The sequence below is a fragment of the Lepisosteus platostomus genome, chromosome 7 (genome assembly GCF_059453375.1).
Source record: "Lepisosteus platostomus isolate fLepPlt1 chromosome 7, fLepPlt1.hap1, whole genome shotgun sequence".
Lineage (NCBI taxonomy): Eukaryota > Metazoa > Chordata > Actinopteri > Semionotiformes > Lepisosteidae > Lepisosteus > Lepisosteus platostomus.
The window spans coordinates 27,766,346-27,791,321 of NC_142617.1; the positions used below are offsets into that span (position 1 = coordinate 27,766,346).

The 24,976-nt window shown below is 35.7% G+C and overlaps 1 protein-coding gene across 1 annotated transcript in view; it reads left to right on the forward strand.

The window, feature by feature from the left end:
- The first annotated feature begins 5,923 nt into the window (after positions 1-5,923).
- The window catches only part of chodl (chondrolectin), a 40,248-nt gene continuing 21,195 nt past the window's right edge, over positions 5,924-24,976 (forward strand). Inside the window, exons 1-2 of the mRNA XM_088641813.1 lie at positions 5,924-5,960; positions 11,901-12,219. Of these exons, the coding sequence (XP_088497939.1) occupies positions 5,924-5,960; positions 11,901-12,219 (356 nt within the window). The remainder of the gene's footprint in view (positions 5,961-11,900; positions 12,220-24,976) is intronic.

Sequence of the window (24,976 nt, forward strand, 5' to 3'; positions counted from 1 at the left end):
TAGGACCCCAGTGCTGCAAGATAGCAATGCTAACCACTTTGCCACCATTATAAATGGACGGATATCTTAGTTATCTTTCTAGTTCACAGGTTTACATGCATAATTTAATTTTGAAAGCCACTGAGACATCAGGTACTACTGTTGTATTTATGAAAAAGAAACAAAACAAAAAACATACTAACAACTGTGCCATCCTACTCCTTAGTTAATACATTTTATTATTCCTAAACAGTTTATTATTCATTTTATAATTCAAAAACAACGACCTATAATGTACTTCTTTGCGGCTCTGTTTGCCCAAATCATATATTCACAACGTGAAATCTAGAAAATAATATTATGTAACCAAAATCCGCAATATGGAAACAGAACCTGTGTAATTGTTGATAGATGATGTACTCGTAACATTTTTTCAAGACGAACTACAACATTTAAAAAATGACTTGTATGTACTTGATATCTCTAATCAATCCACGGCTCCCAGCACAAAACGAAACTAAAACGCATACCGTTTCGCGCTTCTTATTAGTTGCTCAAAAGTAATTTGACCGTATGAAATGCATAATATAAACCTAGAAACATATACGTGAGCAGTACTTAAGCACTGTAGTATCGGTGTTAAGACATACCTCTCAAATACTGTAAATCAAGTTAAAAATATCTCAAGACCGATTCTGGTCATAATGAAACCATGTTTTGTGTATGTTTTCTTTTTCATCTTGAAATAACTCATTTCTAAATACCTTTTTCACTGTTAACATCTTGCAGCAACTCTGCAACAAAATATACACTCTGACAGTTCATCCTGCTACCAACATTAAATAAAACAAATCTTAAGATTTCTATATTTATGTCTTTATTTAGTGGTTTCATTAGTGACAAAGGCTAAACTTTCTTGGAAAAATGTATTTTATGTGTTGCTGAAAAAACTGACTTGCTTTAACAAAATATGTTTACAAATCCTTTCACCTGGCATTTTCGTAGTTAGAAATTATGGAACGCTCTGTTAAAAGCAAGGGAGTTTTTATGTCCATTGCAGTTCTTTTGCAACATGAATATAATTATATCTTTATTAATTTCTTGAGATACGCGATTCCATATTATATTCCCTTTTAATCAAATTCTAAAAGTATGCTTGTTGACTCCGGTATCATGTTAGTTAAGGACTTCGAAGCTTACAATGTTTAGGGAGAAATGGAATACTGGTGTGTATTTTTCCTTTAAAGTGCCGATTCCTGGAATCTGGCTGGCTGACACCCCTCTGAAGTGGTTCCATAAAATCTGGTATACGGAAAAGAAAGCGTTGATAAATACAAGTGTCTTTTAATACACTCTTTGCTGTGCTCTTGAGGATCCTTGTGATATTTTAAGCTCTAGTTGAATGATAGGTGTCGCATTTTAAATCATTTTTGTAGCTATAAATTATGAAACGTCCTGTTAAAAGCAAAGAAGTTTTTATGCCCGTTGAAGTAAAACAAAATGCCTGATAAAGTATGGCTTGGACAGATTCCAAGTGCTTGTACAAATGTGCTAAAGAAATTATACTTTGAGTATACAGTTTGTCCAAAGTCATCCATTATTAATACTATTAGTCATATCTTCAGTAAAGGCTTTGATGCATAAATATTTCTGATAAAGGTAGGTTGTGTACTTTTGTCCAACTGAGCAATCTTGCTTTCATAAAATATACCAACATTTTAATGACTGATGATTAACATGCTGTAATACACAGTTCAAAATTAAAGGCTCAAATGCTGTAAATGAGAGGTTAAGCTCCCCCTGGCGGTTTTACAAGGCGACGCCGGATAGTTTCCGGCAGAGCGTCAAATGATACGTGACACCACGTGATACCGCGTGACACCGCGACACGCCCACCGGGGTATGCCGCGAAATACCTCACCCATTTTGAATGGCTGCATCTGTACATACTGTATAGAATGTCTAGTGCCATAAAAAGTAAAACTTCCTACAGTCTTTACTTTGTACTTCTGTTAAAGTGCTGTTTTTCTCAGGAGCAATATAAATAGTACCGAGATTTTTTCAAAGTTTATTTTTAATAAGTGTATTTCACATTAAATTTATAACCTAATTCCTCATATAATTGTGAGTTTTGAGGTTGAGTTCTTACTTCAGAGTATAAAAAAAACAAAGCATTTTAAAAGTATTTTACGTGACTTCTTTATCAAACAGCAACATTCATTATTATGCAATACACACGAGACCATTTTAGATGTAAGGGCATCTCAATTGATTAAATAAAAATGATTGGATCTGAGAATTGCTAAGCAATGGTGAAGTAGAAAAAAAATCTACTCTTCATTGTGACGAGCTCCAGTGCTCTTGCATTAACATCATCTCTTACGACTCCACATTCCACATGTGGAAGGAACTTGTCAGGCCCATCCCAAATGAGCCAAGGTGGGGCTTTTCACCTCGTTAAGGGAACCACACACTATTTAAGCCCAGAGGAACCATTCCAGACTAGGAATTCCATTTCTCTACCCTAGAGTTTGTGTTGGGTCCTGCACCACATTCTCCAGGACTTCCTGCCTGCTTCACTGTGCATATCTCCTGTGGCTGTTCCCCTACCTATTTTATCTGTGCAGCTTGGCCACCTACTGCCTTTTTGTTTCCATCATTATCCTCCAATAAAATCCACATACCTTCACTGCTAAAAAGACTCTAGGAATGATCAATTTGCCATGCCCCCTTTTCCATTCACAGGCCCAGAGTTACACTGATATTAAGCATTACCCATGTTTTATATATATTGTGTTTATCCTTTATGCTTTTAAAAAACAATGAATTCCCTTCTTTTTCAAGTATTTATAACATTTTATATCTAGATATCCTGTGTGTTAGTCATGTAGCTCAGCAATGATTTGTTTTTCATGATGTCTGCACATCCTATTTAATTTCAGTGTTTTTTTATTTATAATTTTATTATCTGTTAGGAAAGGGCCACATGGCGGTGTGGTAGTTAGCATTGCTCCCTCACAGAGCTAGGGACTGCTTCAATTCCTGGGGTGCTTTTTGCGTTCTCCCTGTGTTCATATAAGTTTCATTTGGTGTTTACTCCCACCAGTCCAAAGACTAGCTAGCTGGCTTCTGGGAGAAAAAAACCCTGGTGTGTGTGTTTGCATATATGTTTGTGCTTGTGCTTGTGTCTTAATTAATTAATCGTACTGTATGTAATGCCTAACAGGCCAAAAAAGAGATAATCCTGCCTAGTAGACCAAAGAGAATACAACGTAGAGTTAAATCTCTCTCTATAAATCACTGTTGATGAAGATGAATGACAGCAGCTGAAATTTCTGTAAAAGTAGAATCATTGATTGAATTATTGAGTCGTTTATTGACTTAACCCACTTGGTTGAGGGCCAACCTCCGGGCTACAGGATGGGGAGGCTAGAATCTCCACGCTTGGTGAAAATGTGACCAAGGGGAAGCTCCAAAGGTGGAGATGAGGTGGAAGATGGATACTTAAATGAGCGAGAAAGAGGAGAGGGTGATGTGTGGTATATATGAGCTGAGGCAATTAGGAGCAAGTTGAGATGGCTGAGCTTAATTAGTTTGGCTGCCTTCATCCCTCCCAAACTTTCGTTAGAACTCCATTAATGCACGTTATGTCATCTGCACATATTCCTAAAAAGTATTATGCATTTGATTATAATGTCTGTGTAGCAGTTATGAAGACATTACCAGAAATGATTATACAAATAATTCGCTGGAAAATATTGTTCATAATACTGTAGCGCTTTTGGGTTCACATGGGTATGCGCCCTCGCCACTGCTACCTCAGGTCAGCTCGATCCTGGGCCTCCGGCGTCACTATACAGGGAATCAGCCAGCTGATCTAAAGGGAGACCTCCCCCTAGCCTGGCGGCTGAGGTCCCTGATATTCACAGGGAAGGGCTGTGACGTCACCACACTGGCAAGCCGCCTCGCACAACCTGTAATGTCAGCTGTATGTGTTACACTTTCCCCCGCTTAATTCGCTGTCCTTGGTGAAAGGCTTTCCCATCCCACACGAGCTGAAAAACACGTTTCGGGTTCACGTGGGTATGCACCCTCACTGCTGCCCCAGCTGGGCGCTCTTCAGCCGCAGTGCCAGGCGAATGCACTATACTGCCCCCACCTGAGATGTCTGGCATCCTGCCAGCGTCAAATAGTCCCCTACATCCAGCACACAATCCTGCAGCCTTTGCTGCACCCGGCAAGTGCGCCTGCTACGTCGAGGTGGAGTCTGGCAGTCTGCCCCCTCAGCCCCCCTGGCTGCTCCCTGGCTCCTCTGTGCCCTCCTGTTCCAGCACCCCACACAAGCCCTGAAGGGAGCCAGGCGGTCTCGTGCAGGACCACCACCCTCCCTCGTTTCCTGAACCGGCCACAGTAGCTGACCTCCCCTACGACCTCTAGGACCTCCCCAGGTCCCTCTCAGGCCGGCGCCAGCTTCTAGCTGAGGCCCTTGGGGCACCATGGTTGTAGACCCAGACCTTGCCTGTTTCCTCCCACTATGCCTGTTGTAGACCTTGCCTGTTGTAGAGCTTGACAGAGTAGTTCTTACCAACAGCAAATTGGACACAAACACCAAGTCTTAGGCCTGACCTAGACCTAGAGCAGGCCAGTCATGACATAGCATGACTACATTCCATGCAAGGACCATTACTGCTTTACCTGTACGATAGTCACATTTTTCTTAAAGATAAGTTTTTGTTTCTATTATACTTACATGCCCTTTAGCACATAATTCGGAAAATGACTGTTATGGAATTATTAGAGAATATCAATAATAATTGTATTGATTATTTAATTGCTGTTTTGTATTAATTTAATGTTTTAATATGGTAATTGATATTTTGCAAAATGGCCATGATTGCTCCTCATTGTGGGTGTCTTTTATGATTTACCAGTTGTTGGATTATTACATATTCTTTAAATTGAATGAATTATAACAGCTACACAGATATCACAAGGTTTAATGATGAATTGGTGATTATTTTAATGCCCCAGTGAAATTAAATTTTAAAAATATATGTTTACATAGATTACAATTCTCATTTTGTTAGAAAACAAAGAAAGACAGAAACTGTTTTTACAATTTGTCTACAAGTCTACACATCACTGTTTAAGTATAAAACAAAAAAAGTGCTTTAAATCTGTTTCTTCACTGAACCTTTAACACCCTGCCTTACATCTTCAAGCATCTGAAATCATTTCCTGAAATCCATCATCTTTCTAAATATATTAAATGTAAATATACTCAGAAGCATCAGAGAAATATCAGAAAAAATATGATTACAGTGAGGCTGTCTGTAGTCACGTGAAGAATAAAAAAATTAAGAAAGGTTAGAATACCATTTGGACACTTTTAGTTGCTTATTGTTACAAGAAAATGGTCAAAATGTTTTTGAATGATCCCTGGAAAAAAAGTGAATGAGTTAATTTTTCAAATTTATTTTTCAAATTTTTCACTTACAGTATCTCTTTCTGTTAAAGATGTGCCTTACATCTAAGAAAATGACCTTTTCTTTTCAGTCTTAAATACACTAGAGGTAGCATACTTCCCAATTGTATTGGTTACTGTGAAGCTTGATTTTCTAACACAGAAAGAGAAATCAATCTGCTGTCAGTTATAGACTCTCACAACATACCACACACCACAGCAAGAGGGTTGGGAAAGCACCAGTTACTTGTTTTGCTCCATCAGCTTATTTTAGAGGCTTAGAGATCATCTCAGAGAACACAATGCTATCTGACACACTGATCTACTGTATCTGATCTCTGGACTACATTCTGACTCTATTCTTTTGTTATTTAATTTTAAAAAAATCTTTAATTTTTCTTTAATTTAACAATGCTGTTTGTTTCTCTGAACAGGAGTTGTAATTTTAAAATGATCCTTTTATTATGGGGAGTAGTATTCATGACTAAGGGCAGCTTTGGCTTCCGAGTTGTCAGTGGTGAGTATTGTAAAACTTTTTGTCTTCTATAAATGTAATATTCTTTCACCAGCAAGAATGTCATTGCATGTTTCCTCAACAAACTATTACAAGTTGAGGTTTTTTTTGCATTCAAGTGAAAATTTAAATGATTCCAATAATTGTAAAAATAATTTTAACTACAACCGATGCATTATCTTATATTTATTCAATAGTTGAAGAACATTGTTGCAATATCTGTAAAGCTAAATCGATCTTATGCTTAGACTAATTACATTTTTAAATAAAAAATATAAAATATGTAATAATGATCATGTTATTTCATAATACACCACTGGCTGATAAACTACGTTTGTGATAAATAGAAAGTAGTAAACTAATTTCTTATATTCTAAATATTGAAGTCTCTAATATTACTGGAAATGTGATGATGAGATTGTGTTATGAAATGTGTTTCTTTTCCTTAGTACAGGCTTCACTCTGGTCCTGTTTCAGTAGCAAACATGATAAAACCCCATAGTATACATACTGTAAACAGCACTCATAGTAGGCGAAAGGTACCACATACTGATTAATCTTGAACAAGCAGACTTGATGTTTTCTTCATACTGAAATTATCTCAAAAACAGAAATAAATATGATATATATATATATTTCAGAATTAATGGGATTATTCAAAGCAATATTTAAAATACCTTTTTCGTATATTTATTAAAATTACTCCATTTTTTAAATGTTGTTTTGAGCTTTGGAAACAAAGAATCATACAGAGCATTTCACATATAATCTACTGTGCAATCCACTGTGATGATATACAGTATATATATAGAAAAGCATAAGTCTAAGACAAATATACAGTATATATATTATAATTTATATAGTTTATATATGTATACTTAAAATGCCATTTTTCATGGCATTTGAGAAAAAAAAAACTTCATGGATTTTGTTCCATCCTTCTATTTACCAAGAACTACTGCAAATTTTAATTTTTCCGAAGAAAAATAACGCAACATAAATAAAAAGAATAACTCTAAAATGGGCGATTATAATGTAAAAATAGAAAAAAAAAACATTACATTATTTTCCTACATGGTTCAATCTAAGAATGAGATTTGTGCAGGTCTGGACATAATATATGTCCGAACCCCAGTGGACTTTCTAGAATATCTAGAATAATGAAACAACATACTGTATCATAAGTGTATTCCTTGGGTTCTGGCAAATACGAAACAAAGTTCATGTTTGACTTTCCGTATGGCTGGTATAGCACCTATGGGGGTAATCATAATAAGCATTTTATAGATTACTTTAGCATTCTCTTTGTGTTGTGTTGTCATGTTCTTAAGTTTTATGATATAATATGCAAGATGAAATCTAAAATCACTGTATAAGAAGAATGTCAACTTATTTTATGTCAATATGGCACTGAAATGAGAGCTAAATGTATCAAAAAGTGTATTTTAAGCATACTTTTTATTCCTCTAGCGAGACAGACAATCACATGGTGATGAAATAAGATAGATACTTTATTGATCCCGTGAGGGAAATTGCAGTGCAACAGCAGCTTAACACAGACAACAAGCCACAGTGTAACGAATGATACAATAATAATAATACAATACATACAGTACAATCAGTACAGTGAGAAGTGCACTAAGAAGAGTTACTCACAGTCTAGAACACACAAAGAACAAACCAGAACAGAACAGTACACTAAAAAGTTGTATTGCACAATGTGAATATAAATATAAAATATAAATAAAATAACAAATGAGTTAAATCTCACAAAATAATGACTTCTAATGAAATAAAATTGAAAAGGTGACTTCAAAATTAGAACATCTATTTTTAGTTTTAGTAAATAATTAAATGTTTAATAACATTAAAGAAAAGTAATTTTTCAGAATGCAGACATATTTTTCTATCAGAGCACATAACTCTACCAATAATAACTTACAAAAAACTAACTTTCAATCATTTAGTGCACATTCAAATTAGAAAACGTATTAAAAAAATGTAACAAAAGAAACAAATTTCATGCAAACACCAGTTCAAAAAACAAAAGGGACTTCATTTGTATGCAAAATAAAAGTATTAATATTAAATAATATGACTCACAAGCTTGTTTTTTTTAATTATCTCTTTAGAATAAATGTTAACACATTGACATTAGAAATGTACGATCACTACTAAACATGTACAAACATAATCCAACCTGCATTACACCCAATTAATATCAAGATTAGGAACACTGGACCTGGAGAGCTAAATATAAAACTGTTATGGATGGCTTGTCAATCAGGCTTGTGTTAAAGAATTGAAGATAAGAGGTAGCTATACAATTTTGAAATGCTTTCTGGATAGCTCTTTTCTACTACATCTGCAAATTCTGACACATTTTAATGTACATTAAATGAGATTAATTTCTCAGGTTTTTTCAATCGGATTGGTCTGATCTGACACCCGTAGGGCTTTGCCTTAAACAGCAGGAAAAATGGATAAAAAGTGCTGAGTCCACCTTTGAGCTCTGGAGAGTCCATTTTCATCCTAAAAGCATGAAGTGATGATTATGCAATTTGGTCCTTGCAATTATTTAAAGTGCATCTTAGGCAGTGAGCTAATGTGATTATAAGACTTTTAACAGTGTATGTATCAATCATAGTAATTATCCCCATACCACAGTGTTTGAGATGCATGATCATAAAACATATCTAAGGAATGTAATTAGCGATGGTCCTTGTTTAACTGGTTAATTTAACAGAAATAGCTGTCATAGATGATTGTCCACAAAGGAGCTTAAGAACAAGGCTTTAAACTAGGATACAAAAAAGACTGATCCGATAAGAAATATGTTTAGATTTGGAAATTGGAGGCCATGTGTTTTTTGAATGTTTAATTATATGGCAATGATTTACAACAATTGTAACATTTTTACATTTAACTAAAATAAATTTTAAAATTAAATTATTAATTTGTAACTACTGCAACATTAGAATATGTACAGTGTGTCATAATCACCCCTCATTCTTCTGAACATTGTTAAATTTGGAAAATGAAAGCAAATTAATATTTTGTTTTCAATGTATTTACAGTATAATAATTAAAGTGAACCTCTTTCCCGAGGTTTATATAATTCAAGTAACAGAATTACAGAAACAAAGGAAAATGTGGGTATATCTTGGTATAAATTATATTTACAGTGTAATTGTCTATTTTCAAACTGCTTAATTTGACTCAGGGTCACAGGGGAGTTAGAGCCAATCCTGGAAAACAACGTGCACAAGGCAGTGTACACAGTGCATGGGACGCCAGTCCACTTCAGGACACACAGACACAAAACATGTACACACTCACACCAGGACCAATATTTCCAGAAGCCAATTAACCTAACTGGCAGGGCAGTTTAATTCAAGGTAAAAAAAAATCAAAACAGAGTGGCAGGGTGGTGTGCTGTGTGCTGATTAAATCTCCTGCCCCAAACCACCAGATTCAATTCTTAACCAGGGATCTTGGGTGTATGTTTTCCAGGGTTACAATCAGGTGCTCTGATTAGCTCGCAGCTTCCATGGACGGGTTGGTTGTGTTTCACTGGGGCCTCAGTGTGAGCACTCTGCCAAGGACTGCTGTGATCTAGACAATGAGGCAATAACACATTATATTACATTAAAAAAAGAAATGTGCAGTAATAAAGCAAATCAATTCAATCAAACTTATTTTATTCGATCAATGCTTTTATAAAAACCACCATCAGATTTATTTTCTTTGCAGGCATTTGAAAATTTGAACTTTGGTTTCAACTTTAAAACATATCAGGATTGCCTTTCTGGCTAAGAGAGATTTCATTAGGAATTCCACTTGAAACCTTTGGCTCTGGAGAAAATGAAAAAAATTCCTGATTCACAATTTCATTTGGGTTTGAGCGTTTGTATGACTAGTAGTGGCTACCTCTTGCTAAACATCCATCACAGAGCACACACAGACATGAACACACTCACTCCAGGGCCATTTTTCTCTGAGACCAATTAATCTAACATTGTAACTTTGGACCACTGAAGGAAACCAGAGCACCAAGATCAAAATCATGCATAATGGGGGAGAACATGCAAACTCTACACAGATAGCACACCAGCATTGTCTAGCAGTTTCCCATTTCATACACACACTAACATAACCATACTTTACTTCTAAATCTGTTATTGTTATTTGTAAAGAAATCACACACACACAAATATAATGTTGTTTTTTTATTTATTTGTACCTATCCTTGTAGAAAAGAGTGTACAGACGTCTTACTTTTTTCTTGTTGTCGTTTATTGCTGTGCGCCTTGAGTAGTCTGACTTCTGTATATGGGGTCCAAACCTGAACACTTTGATCAGCTTGGCTTTGTGGTGTCAATGTTGAGTGGTGCATGTGCACATCTTTCAGAATAAGAAGTACCATTATTGCGAATACATTTGGAAGGGGTAAAATGTTTTGCTTGTGTTTTCATTATTTTTTTACATTCTTTATATTCTATTCTTTAAAAAGTATGAATGATTTTTTATGGGGAAATTATAAGTTTATTTAAAATATGGATCTGGGTCATTTTAATGGGACAATGGTAAGTTCCGAGGGGGGCAAGGCTATACCTATTTTGGAAGTTCCTTTAGCTATGAAAGGGATATTTAGGCCGTGTCCTAATTGTCACTCTATGCTTTAAGCCCTTCATCCAAGTCCACACATCTGTGACGTAGAGCAAGCGTGGATTTCAAGTGGGCCACTATTCGAGGGTGCATCATTATGAAAAGGGTAATGGGACACCTCACGTGATGTTGCTCATTGGGTACATGACACGTGGTCAAAATGCTTTCACTTATTGATGCTGCTTTTTGATGTTTTGCTTTCTATTGTTAATGCTGTACTTTCCAGTGGCTAAGTGCATGTTGGCAGGTATGTTTTAAAGAATCCGCTCGCAGTTTGATGAAATTGAAATTCATCTCGTCTATCCTTGCACAAAAGTAGTCACACATCAAGTTCATTCATGTTGAGCAGGCTCGACTCAAAACGGGAGAACTGAGTAAACTTGGCAATACCACTCTCTGTTTATTAAAAGATTCGTACTACTATGCAGAACTGACCCAGAACAAAAATGGACAGCACGAGGAACATAACGAATTCATTCATATTCATTCAAGGTAAACTAAATAAGGTAATCCAGGTGGGTAGCTGTGTCAGCATGCGTCAGCATACTCCTGACTCCTGTGCCACCTCCTTACCTGGTTACACTTGAATATAAACATTAAATACACCATTATTTTATAATTCAGATTTTTTTAAAAGGAAATGTTTATGTTATTGCACTTAATTCTCTCTACAGTAATAACGAATAAATATTTTGGCATTAGAGATGGTGTGTGCATGTTTGCTGTATGTACTGTTTGTGTGCCCTGCAATGGACTGGCAACCTTGCACCAATTGCTTGTTGGGATATTTTCTGGCTCCCCTATGACACTGTTATGGATAAAGCAGATAGAAAATAGATGGATGGAATTGTTTCTGTCAAAATACAGTTGCAAACAACTGCACAGAAAGTATAGAAGATTTTTAATTTCCATTTGTAAAATTACAGTTACTTGTGACGGAGCCTTTACAGCCAAGATGTCTTCAAAAGATAACATAATCAACACTCTATTAACAACTACACTGATTTGCTTGTTTAGAAAAAAGCATGAGAAATTCTAAAACAGGGGTCTCAAACATCATTACCTAAAGACTGCAGTGACTTCTGGCATTCGTTTTTTTTATTTTTGCTTATTTAATTTAATAGTTTAATTAACTGGATAGTTTCTGTTATTATCTCTAAAATAAATAAAGTTTAAAGGTAATGCACATGGAAAATTATTTAACACCTTGACAGAGAAATTAAAATATGGCATCATGGTACATATTTTCTTATGTATTCTTCATTAATTTTACAGGTCAGAAGTTGTGTTATGGAGGACCAAAGCATCCATGCTATAAGATTGCCTACTTCAATGAAATGTCCAGCAGAGTGGCATTTGAGGAAGCACGTAAGGCCTGTGAAATTGAAGGTGGGGCTCTTCTGAGCATAGAAACTGAGACAGAGCAGAAGGCCATTGAAAAACTTTTACAAGACCTGACATCTTCAGTCTCAGGGATTTTTGATGGAGACTTCTGGATTGGACTGATGAGAAATGGGGGAACACAAGAGCACACTTCCTTCACTACCTGCCCAGAACTCTACAAATGGACAGATGGAAGTGTTTCACAGTTCAGGTGAATTAATTTAACTCTGTAATACATTTTAATTAAATTGCATTGAGTAAAAGGGAACAACCAGTGTCTTCTGCACATTAACTCATACCATAATGCCATCATGGTATTCTAAATAACTTTATTATTTTATTTTTCTCTACGTTTTTCTCCTATTGCATTGCAATGGCAATGCTCTGCCTTTTATCAGAAAAGATAATTATACTGCACATACAGATGCAGCCATTCAAAAGGAACGGGGTAAGCTGCGGTAAAACGCGGTGGACGTGTCACATCAAAACATGTCAAAACACGTCATACAGTATAATACCACATTTATCATGATAGTATCCAGAATGGAGGTGGAGCTAATAAAACTTAATCTCTCATATACAGCATTCAAGCTGTCGCCATTAACACCTGGTTTCGAATCCCGGTCACTGCTGCAGGACAAACGTTTTCCAATTAAGAATTTAAGGTGTATAATCTTTAGACTTTTAATTTTAAACTGTGTATTACAGCATGTTAATCTTTAAACATTAAAAAGTCTGTATATTTTATAAAAGCAAGATTGCTCAGTTGGACAAAAGGACACAACCTACCACCTTTATCATAAATATTTTAATTATGCAGAAATATTTTATGCATCAAAGTTTTTAAGGAAGATATTGCTAATAGTATTAATAATGAATGACCTTGGACAGCCTGTAAGCTCTAAGTATTACTGTGGTCCACTTTCTTTGTAAACGAAAATACTTTATTTTTTCTTTGACAAGAAGTAACACCACCATAAATGATATTAATTAAGGAACATAAACATATTATGTAAACTGTATATGGCTGGTATTTGTAGTTTGAAGAAAAAATACACACCAATATTCCACTTTATTCCTAAGCATTTTAAGTATAAAAGTCTTACATTTGGTTATTTCAGAAACATTTTTACTTGCTCATTCTGACCATATTAAGTTTTTATACAGTATTTTTTTGAAAAGTCATAATGTTTTAACCTTTTCTGCGAATATGCTTGTTATCGGAGTAAAAAAAAGAATACTTTTAGAATTTGATTAATGTACATTAAAGTACATTCATGTACTGTAGTTCCAATAGTTTATTATACTACTTTCTATGGATATGTGTGCTTCAGTTTTACTGCTTAAGTGTGTGCCTTATAAGCCTGAGGTCTGGCATTCGAACCTAGCTGTCGCCATGAGTTTTCTTTTAACAAATAAACATTTCTTTGAAAAACTAAAATAGCAAAGATGGACACTATACTGACATTTTTATATTTCAAAATATCACAACACGTTCGAACCTAAGTAATTTATTAATAAAAACAAATAATTTCAAACTGCTACACATATTATTACTGACAATAAATATTATCGACACTATTGTCATTACAAACATGTATGTAATGTCGGCCACACAGCATACGCATTACTAAAGCTGAAAGTTTAGCCTTTGTCACTAATGTAACCACTAAATAAACACATAAATATAGAAATCCCTACATTACAAATTGTATATGGCTGGAATTTGTGGTTTAAAGAAAAAATACACACCAGTATTCCACTTTCCTCCTAAACATTTTAAGCATCAAAGTCTTACATGTGGTTATTTTGGAAATGTTTTTATGTGCTCCTTCTGACGATATTACATTTATATACTTTGTGAAAAGTCATAATGTTTCACTGCGTAATGTTTCAGTTTCACTGCTTCCCATGTGATTACGTCTGTGGTGTGATGGCTTAAGTCACACTGGCAACCTGGCAATCCACTGAAGCTAAGCAGGTGTGAGCCTGGTCAGTACCGGGATGGGAGACCTCTTGGGAAAAACTAAGGTTGCTGCTGGAAGAGGTGTTAGTGGGGCCAGTAGGGGGTGCTCACCCTGCGGTCCATGTGGGTCCTAATGCCCCAGTATAGTGACGGAGACACTGTACTGTAAACAGGCGCAGTCCTTCGGATGAGACGTAAAACTGAGGTCCTGACTCTCTGTGGTCATTAAAAATCCCAGGGCACTTCTCGAAAAGAGTAGGGGTGTAACCCCTGTGTCCTGGCCAAATTTCCCATTGGCCCTTACCAATCACGGCCTCCTAATAATCCCCCTCTATGAATTGGCTACATTACTCTACTCTCCTCCCCCCTGATAGCTGATGTGTGGTGAGCGTTCTGGTGCACTATGGCTGCTGTCGCATCATCCAGGTGGATGCTGCACATTGGTGGTGGTGGAGGGGAGTCCCCATTACCTGTAAAGTGCTTTGAGGAGCTCCATGGCTGAAACGTTGTGTTTTCTTTCTTCTTTTTTTTCAGCATGGAATAAACATATTACTTGTTCCTTTGCATTATATCTTTATTATTTATTTATTTTTTAAAAAATTTAAAAAATTGTTTGCCCAGCCTAAGTGGGTTTATAATATTGTGGTATTCTCAGGTTTGGCGAGGACAGACACAGTGACTCAGACACTCATTGAATGAAAAAAGGCGCTTTATTTTTTTGGCACAGCCGGCACAGCCAGCACAGCAGCCCCCACATGAGGTCACACTGTTGGATATGTACTCGATCCTCCAGAGATGTAACGTTTTACTGTATATGTCAAACTGGTTGCTTTCCATTGCAGATGTGCTCCCGCGGAGACTTTTTTTTCTCCATAGCCTCCGTTTTAGCATTTATACACTATGCCTATTCCAGAGACATTTTCATTGTCGATAACGATGTGGGCATTTTTAAAAGCATTGTGAAAGTACTCCAAAATGTGTTTCAGTTGTATAGACAGAACATAATTTCTTGCTGTAAAACAACATCCCTAGGCATAATTTGTTTGCTATAGATTTGTTCCCAAAAAGGAATAAAAAAGCCATTTGATTCAAATAGCTCTTGCAAAATCTATGGATACTTTGCCGTTGAGCTGTGAAACGTTTAGGTTCTTTGGGTCCTTTATGCAGACCTTTCAACTGTAGGAGCAGCCATGATTTAAAAGATTTAAAAAACTATGGCTTTCATAAAAATGTGAGAGTAGCTTCATGCATTCCTCCCCATAGCACTTTACACTTAGAGATCAATTTAGCCAATGTCCGCCTGGAATTTCCACCCCTTAAACATTTTGTTATATCTGCAGCAGAACATAGCAGGAGCCTGGTTCAGGTCTTAAATTGAAGCTAACCCCCTTGGCTTTGAGTGTGAATGGTCAATTTTTTAATTTTTCTTAATGTGTCCACTCAGAGAAACGTATGAAAACAAAACCCCCAAACAGCAGGCAGAAATGTTGTTTTGGTCTTCAGAGGTCAGAAATTTCAATTCTAGGCCTGTGAATGTTCTGGGAATTATTTGAAAACTTTGTTCTTGGTGACTACGAGTTTGGAGAAAAATCTGGGACAAATTGATCAATTAGAAAAAATTCTACATAATGTTTTGTGAAGACTGGACCTGGAATGAAATTTCACGCATATAATAAAAATCATAAAAATATTGAAAATAATAACAATAAAAACCATTGCAATTGCTATAAAAACCTTTAGACACTGCTAGAGAGCTTTATCTGCTGTTATGTAATGAAAAGAAAACTCAGTCGCCTTCTGGTGCCTTCTGGTGTACTGAACTTCTGATGCCTTTTGGTGTACTGAAAGGAGCACTGATAAGAAACTGATAAAAATCTGATTGATTACCCCTTCTGAGTCAATGTTTGACAGCTAGAGGAAGTTTTACTCCCTAAGGCCTCTGAATGGCTGAAAATACAATGAATGACAGCACTTTTTACCAAACAGATCGGCTTATTTCTGGCAGTTCTGCTTCAAACATTTACTACTAAATCAATAATGTTCAGTAGCCTCCAGTTCTGGAGATGAGCTAGTTTAGGCTTCTGTAGATATATATCATGCTTCAGAATAAGGTAAAAAAAATGTGATATATTTTTTGCTGGTTTTTGCTTTTGCGGTCTTATTTTGCAGGCTTATTGATTACGGAATCGATGCATTTTGGAAGTTTGGAAGTGCATTATCAGATAAAAATTAATTTTGTGATCGTCTTGTTTTTTTTTAAAAAAAACAATGTTTTTTTAAAGCTGCGGTTGTCCTTTTAGGATTGATACAATGGTTATGTGGTTTTGTTGGTAAAAAACGATTAAAATTACGAAGGAATCAAAGGTAGATATTGATTTACACTGCGGACGTTTACCCTGGAGCTCACTCGTTCTCTCTCTTTCACACTCTCACTCTCAGTCTGTCTTTCAATTAAATTCAATTCAAGGTGCTTTATTAGCATGACTGATGAGTACAGTCAGCGTTGCCAAAGCAAATAAAAATAATAAAATTAACATGAAACAAAACAAAAAATAAAAATAAGATACAATCTACAGACATATTACAGACATTTACAACCAAGACATATAATAAAATATTTACATATACTGTTAATTTATTACTTTAAATATATACTTGAAATATATGACAAATATATTACTTTTTTATATAGCACCTTTAAAAGTGGCATCTCAAAGCAATACAGGATTCTGGCTGTCAAATTCTGAACATATTGGAGATTGCTCAGTGTGGATTTAAATACCCCAGTGAACAGGATGTGCATTTATTAATTCTATTAAAAAAGCCTTTCTTTTCTCTACTACCCTTTAAAAGAAACTATTATTCCACAATGTGGAGTACTACATGGCTGGTATTTACAAATGATATTTGTGATTTAAACCAATTAACATAGGCAGTTTTGGGGGAATAAGTGTTGGCTGAGTTATTGCAGAATGTAAGACTAGAGATGTAGGTAGGAAAAAGAAAATGTGGGGAAAGTTTCACTTCCTTATGTACAATGGGTCTAAACATAGTTTCTTTTAACACCAGAGGTATCAACGACAAAGTTAAATGCCAGTCTGTCTTTGATTACCTCCAGCAGAGAGAGGGAGATGTGTTGATGTTGCAGGAGTGTGCTTTAGCTTATCAAGAGAGGTATAAAAGCTTTGAAGATAGGTGGGATAAAGGGCCTTCTGATTGGTCAGGGACAAAAACAACAGAGCCTCTGATGTGGCCATTCTTTTAAGTGAAAATTGAAAAGTATCCAGAGGGTCATAGATGGCAGGTTGCCCCTTGCTGTCTGTATTAAACCTAGTTCACGCAGTAGTTTAAACTAAGTATAAAGTGCTATGGGGAGGAATGCATGAAGCTACTCTCACATTTTTATGAAAACCATCATTTTTTAAATCTTTTAAATCTTGGCTGCTCCTACAGTTGAAAATCTGCATAAAGGACCCAAAGAACCTAAACGTTTCACAGCTCAAGGGCAAAGTATCCATAGATTTTGCCAAAGCTATTTGAATCAAATTGTTTTTTTTATTCCTTTTCGGGAACATACAGATGCAGCCATTCAAAATGCGTGGGCAATACTGCATTATTTTCCGGTACGCTGTACGCAGTAAATACTGCGAGTTACCGGTAAATACCGCTAGCAAAATAATAGTATCCGGAATTTCCGCAAGGTGGAGCTAATAAAGCTCAACCTCTCATGTTTGAGCTGTCACCATCAAAGTCTTTAACGAAGATATTACTAATAGTATTAATAATGAATGACCTTGGACAAGCTGTAAGTGTAAACTCAAAGTATTGCCCTGGTCCACATTCCTTTTTTCATTGACCGTCTTTGTAAAAGTAACACCACAGCATTTCACAATCACACATTTTTTTCCAATCATGCAAAGTACAGTAATTTTTGAGAATCGATTCACCATGCCTTTCACATGCTCATAAAAGAGATTGATTTAGGAACATAAACATATTACCCTATGCAAACTGTACTGTATACAGTATGTATATGTATATTTAATGTCTTAACTGTGCCCGTTTAAGTATTGAATATTCATATGGAATTTTACCACTGAAGGGAAATCTTAGTAGCTGACCATAAAAAGAATAGGAGCATACTGCAACGCGTGTGAAGGCTATAAACGATATTAATTTTGGAACATAAACATACAGTATATGGCTGGTCTCGCTACTTTAAAGAAAACATACACGAAACATGGTTTAATTATGACCAGAATCGGTCTTGAGATATTTTTAACTTGATTTACAGTATTTGAGAGGTATGTCTTAACACCGATACTACGTAAATACTGCTCACGTATATGTTTCTAGGTTTATATTATGCATTTCATACGGTCAAATTACTTTTGAGCAACTAATAAGAAGCTCGAAACGGTATGCCCAGGACGTTTTAGTTTCGTTTTGTGCTGGGACTCTGCTTTAACAATGTTGCCGTGGATTGATTAGAGATATCAAGTACATACAAGTCATTTTTTAAATGTTGTAGTTCGTCTTGTAAAAATGTTACGAGTACATCATCTATCAACAATTACACAGGTTCTGTTTCCATATTGCGGATTTTGGTTACGTAATATTATTTTCTAAATTTCACATTGTGAATATATGATTTGGGCAAACAGAGCCGCAAAGAAGTACATTATGGGATGTTGTTGTTTTTTTGCAGTTTTATCTAGAACAAGCGATGCTTAAACCTTTGTCTGATTCTTGTGAAACTATCCACACGACAGTTACAGTACCTAGGAGTTGACTTCAGTGATGTCACTGATGGGATGTTTCTAAAAATAGCATCCTCTGTAAAAGGTCTTCTCTAGTTGTCCTGCATATGTATTCGCTAATGAAGCTGTGTGTTCTGAGCCTGGATCTCTACATTTCTGTATGAACCAGCTTAGAGGGCTAAAGACAGCTTGTGTTTAAATTGAGTGTAAGGTAATTTATGCTTCTAAAGTCATGGTCAGCATTTATTCTTGTACTGTGCTGTAAACTTGTTCTGTGCCTAGTCACATTATTTTATAGCGTTTTTATAGCGTTATCAAATCTGGTGGCACTGTGTGTTAGTTTCCTGACTCCCATGTCACATGGTCTGTGATTGAATCCCATGGAACTATGACTTTATTTTTTAACAAACATTTCTTTGAAAAAATGAAATGTTTCCCTTGGTCAAAGATTAAATAAAACCTCACTCTCACCAAACAAATTTATATTTCTAAATATCACAACATGATCGAATTTAAGTCTTTTTAATAACAATGAATAGTCACCTATGCGTTACAAAATAAACATTTATATTGATTTGAATCGTGTTTTGATTTAAATCGTAAACGCGTGTTTAAATATATGTGTTTAAAGGCGATATACTGTATAAAAGCATTGATTCTTATGGAGTGTGTTCCGCCGGGGATTCAAAACTTTATTTTTTTTAATCGCATATCTAAGGAAAATTGCAGTATAACTTTGTTCATGCACAAACAGTGGCATGTTACATTATAATTTGGGTGTCTCCTCTTGCCAGAAAGCTCTAAATTGCATTTTGAGTGCGGTTTTTGACTTTTTCTAAATTGCAACCCATAAATAAAGCTGATAAAGTTTAGACTAACTGTATTCTAAACTGTATTACAACAGCACATTGGACAATGCAACGTAAATTGCAAAAATGCACTTGGAATCTGTCCAAGCCCTCCTACGAAAATTATTTAAACTGCGACACTTATCATTCATCTCTAAATAAACTTTATTTTATATAGCGTTTTAAGCGAATAGGTAATTAGATTGCTCATAAACCTAATCCCTTTTTCTACATAAACACAGCGTGATTGCTCTCTGAAAATGCTTTTCCTTTATATTTAGGCTCAGATTTCAACTATAGATCGTATTATTATAAACTTTCTTGGAAAAATGTATTTTATGTAAACCATGTTTGCTATTAATTCATTTAGGGCTTAAATACTTTCATTGTCTTCCAATCGAGTTGAGTTGACATTGGAAGCTTGCCACTCCCGGACTGTTACACCAACACATTAGCATGTTAAAGCGATTTCATTGAGGAGCCTAGCTACCAGTTAACACTGTACTTCTTACTTTGAAAATACCTGTGAAACCGGTTTAATTCGTCACAGCCAGCACTCCGGCAGAGAGGGGGTTGTACTCGTAAAGTAGAAGCAGGCGAGATTTCCAGTGAAAGACACCTCCCCCCCCCCCCCTCAAAAACCCAGTAAGTACAGTACTAGTTAAGAAAGGCGAGGCTCCTCAATGAAATCGCTTTAACATGCCAATACGTTGGTGTAACAGTTCGGGCATGGCAAGCTTCTAATTTCAACCCGACCACGGCAAAAGGAACCCTTCTTTCATTTGAAGACAATGAACATACTTTAGCCCTGAATGAATTAATAGCAAACATGGTTTACATAAAAGCCCTTTTAGCCTTTGTCACTAATGAAACAAAGGTCACTAGCCTTTGTCACTAATGAAACCACTAAATAAAGACATAAATATAAAAATCTTAAGATTTTTAAAATACATGACTTTGCTAAAATTTATTTGAAAATAAAAACGATTACAAACGTCAGGGGAGAGAGAGAACAGGGGAGGGATGTTGGTTTTGCATAAGGGGCTATGGAAATGAGGTCTGTTTGGGAATATGGAGTTACATGTTCTGGCTGTTTGTGAATTATCGTTGTTGAGTATGGAGTGTTGAGGTATTGATTTTGTGTAATGCTTTATGTTGAAAATTGAGGTGGATTTTGTTTATGATATAGAGGATAAACTGGGATGGGAGGAGGGTTTGGTTTTGCATAAGGGGCGGGATTATGATAATTGGAGGAATTTGCGAGAGTATAATGGTTTGATATATTTGATTTTGTATTGTGGTCGTTATCTATGTTTTTGGTTGGTATTATGTTTATATGGTTGTTTTTGTTGGTTGGTTGTTATTATGGTTATTAATAATACGATCTATAGTTGAAATCTGAGCCTAAATAAAAAGAAAAAGCAAGTGATTAGGTTTATGAGCAATCTAATTACTTATTCGTTTAAAACGCTATATAAAATAAAGTTTATTATTAATTTGCTGGACAGAGCGGTGAACATTATTATGCATAAGACAAAGATAACGATCCTGATCAGTTTAGAAATCTGTGTACGCTGTAAGGTTTTTACTTCTTAAATTTTTAAAATACACGTTTCGAATAGAAAGAAATCCTCTTCCTGGTACATATTATATTAGCAGAAAAGCTTAAAACTACCATTTTTTCACACGCTATTTCACATGTTAGTTAAATTTAATTTATTTATATATTATATATTTATATCTATGACCAAGGGAAACGTTTCATTTTTTCAAAGAAATGTTTGTTAATAAAAGAGTCATAGTTTTAGTGGGATTCGATCACAGACCGTGTGACATGGGAGTCAGGAACATAACACACAGCGCCACCGGCAAGGTCACATGGAGACTGCTGAAAAAGCACTACAGAAACATTATCGACAGACAATGTACAGTGTGTACTATTCTTGTGTTGCGGTACATGAATATAATTATATCGTTATTAATTTCGTTAGATAAGCGATTCCATATTATATTCCCTTTTAATCAAATTCTAAAAGTATGCTTGTTGACTACGGTACCTCTTTAGTTAAAGACTTCGATGCTTAAAATGTTTAGGGAGAAATGGAATACTGATGTGTATTTTTTACACTTTTTTTACCGATACATACTCTTAGAGTTTGATTAATAGGGAATATAATACAAAAATATAGTACTAAAAAAGGTACTACCACTTTTAAAGGTGATATGTTAAATAAAGTTTTTTATTATTGTTATAGAGAAACATGATCAGATTTTCCCTGGTTCAGAAAAAAAGATCTAAAGTGCTACACATAACTTTCTTAATTCGATGTATTTAAAGCAGTGAACTACTGTAGGTGTAACATAACATTCAGAAATACAATCGAGAATAGTTTTGTGGTGTTTGTTTAGATGAAACATTCCTAAAACGTATAACGTAACAAAATTAAAGACGATTAAAATCTGTAATCTTTCCACTTGTACTGTTTGTCATCGGAAAGTTTCTGCTTTGTGTAAGGATGGTATCAAAAAGCAATCTTAAGTGGTGTGAAAGCTGTGCTCAATGTATTTAAGGGACTTAAAAGTAAAAGGAGATGTTTCATATTGCTTGACTAATTTTAAAAACTAAGTGATAAATGCAGACGCTCCCTCGGTGCCGCGCCGGGTGTAAATATCAAAATATACATTCGTCCCGGGCAGAGGCCGAAGAGCGCCCAGCTGGGGTGCGCGGGGAAGAGCAGGACAGGAATGAAAGGCGGGGTATAGGAAGGCGTACAGTCTGGGCAGGTATAGATTACACTTTTCTAAAACGTATTTGAAAAATAAAAACGTTTACAATCTAATTCTTCCACGTTTGATCCCAAAATCCCAAGAAATATAAATCTAAACGGGTAGAAAGCTATGCTGAAAGTTTATTAAGATACTTAGAAGACAAAGATACTGTATCAATTTATGTTGCATTAGCCTGATTATGATTAAAAAACACATATAATTAAACACGCGTTTGCGATTTAAATCAAAACCCGATTTAAATCATTATAAATGTTTATATTGTAACGCATACTGTCCAGCCTCCATTTCTCTATAAACATTTACTCTATTACACACACACACACAATAGAAGCAGGAAGCAGAAGCAGGGACTGTTGTCAGAAGGGAAGAAGGTGACTATTCATTGTTATCAAAAATGACTTAGAATCGATCATGTTGTGATATTTTGAAATATAAAAGTCAATTGATTGTCCATAATATCGCTATTCTATTTTTTCGAAGAAATGTTTGTTAAAAGAAAAGTCCAGCACCAGCTGGATTTGAACACACAACCCGTGAGCTGGTAGTCAGGCACGTAGACCTGTAGGCTACAAGGGAAGTCACATGAAGAGGGAGGCGAAACAGCCCTACACAGCCCTGTCGCAGTACACGAATATAATCATATTGTTATTAAATTCTTTAGATACGCGATTCCATATTATATTCCCTATTAATCAAATTCTACAAGTATGCTTGTTGACTCCGGTATCTCTTTAGTTAAAGACTTCGATGCTTAAAATGTTTAGGGAGAAATGGAATACTGGTGTGTATTTTTTACTTTAAAGTACCAAGACCAGCCATATACTGTAAGTTTATGTTCCAAAATTAATATAGTTTATGGCCTTCGCACGCGTTACAGTATGCTCCTATTCTTTTTATGCTCAGCTACTAAGATTTCCCTTCAGTGGTAAAATTCAATATCTACAACGGGCACAGTAAAGATGTTTACTGTACTGTAAGTCTTTCTACGACAGACCAACGGACCACGAGTGCCCCTGTCGGTCAACCAATCACGTACCGCGGTACCCCGCGTCATCTTGCGTCACGATGCGCGACGCCGTAGGCAATTACCTCCGGTACGTGTCTGTACCGCGCACTTTGAATGGCTGCATCTGTATCTATAACAAACAAATTATGCCTAGGGATGTTGTTTTTCAGCAAGAAATTATGTTCTGTCTGTACAACTGAAACACATTTTGGAGTACTTTCACAATGCTTTTAACAATGCCCACATCGTTATTGACAATGAAAATGTCTCTGGAATAGGCATAGTTTATAAATGCCAAAACGGAGGCTATGGAGAAAAAAAAGTCTCCGCGGGAGCACATCTGCAATGGAAAGCAACCAGTTTGACATATACAGTAAAAAGTGACATCTCTGGAGCATCAAGTACATATCCAACAGTGTGAGCTCATGTGGGGGCTGCTGTGCTGGCTGTGGCAAAAAATAAAGCGCCATTTTTCATTCAATGAGTGTCTGAGTCACTGTATCCGTCCTCGCCAAACCTGAAAATACCACATTATAAACCCCCTTAGGCTGGGCAAATGATTTTTTTAATTTTTAAAAAGAAATCAATAATAAAGATATAATGATGTGTTCCTGCTTAACTTAGACATTGCATGATTTTAACAGGTATAAAAACAGGTTTCGATAGTTAATAACCACTTTTATGCATGAGAAATGGGTGATCTCTCTTCCTCGTAATCAGTTAAGTACGCTGTAAGTTTCACTTTTTTCTCTTTTCTCTTTTCGCACTCGCTGTGATTCAGGCACAGAAGGGTTAAAAAGAGGTCAGATAGGCAGAGGGATGGGGAGGGGTGAAACTGTTACCTGTCCTTGATAAAGCGGTTAGAAAATAGGTGGATTTACACCTGTGAAAAGCATTCCAATTTTAATGTGATACGGAAGACATTATTCATAATAAATGATCTTGAACAGTCTGTTAACTGAAAATTTATAGAGGAGACACATTGTGTATTGTCTCTTTTTACACTTAGAAGAACATTCCATTGTTAATGTGACACTGAAGATATTATTAATAACCTTTTAAATCTGAAGCTGTTAACTGTACTAAGCTGTTAACTCAATACTAAGTGAATTAAACATGCACAGTAAAGAGATTAAATGATTAAATCGTTTCACTAACAACCAATGCACCACGAGTGCCCCTGTAGGTCATTTTTGCCAGGCGTCAGAGGGGGAGGAGGCACTGAGAGAGAGAGGAGGCGCAGAGCTCAGTATTACACAATGGCTGTTCTACAGAGCAGAGTGAGAATGGCACCAATTGCATCTGCATTCATAACTTAGTGTTTAAAATTTAACAACGTAAATGTAAATAATTTTCTTTGACTTCTAAGTCCCTTAATCATCATTAAGCACAGCTTTCTCACCACTTAGACTACTTTTTAATACCATCTTTATACAAAGCAGGAACTTGTTGTACTTTCTAATGACAATACATGTGGAAAGATTACAGATTTTAATCGTCTTTAATTTTGTTATACATTTTAGAAAAGTTTAATCTATACCAACTCCACAAAACTATTCTCGGTTGTATTTCTGAATGTTATATTACACTTAGTTCAT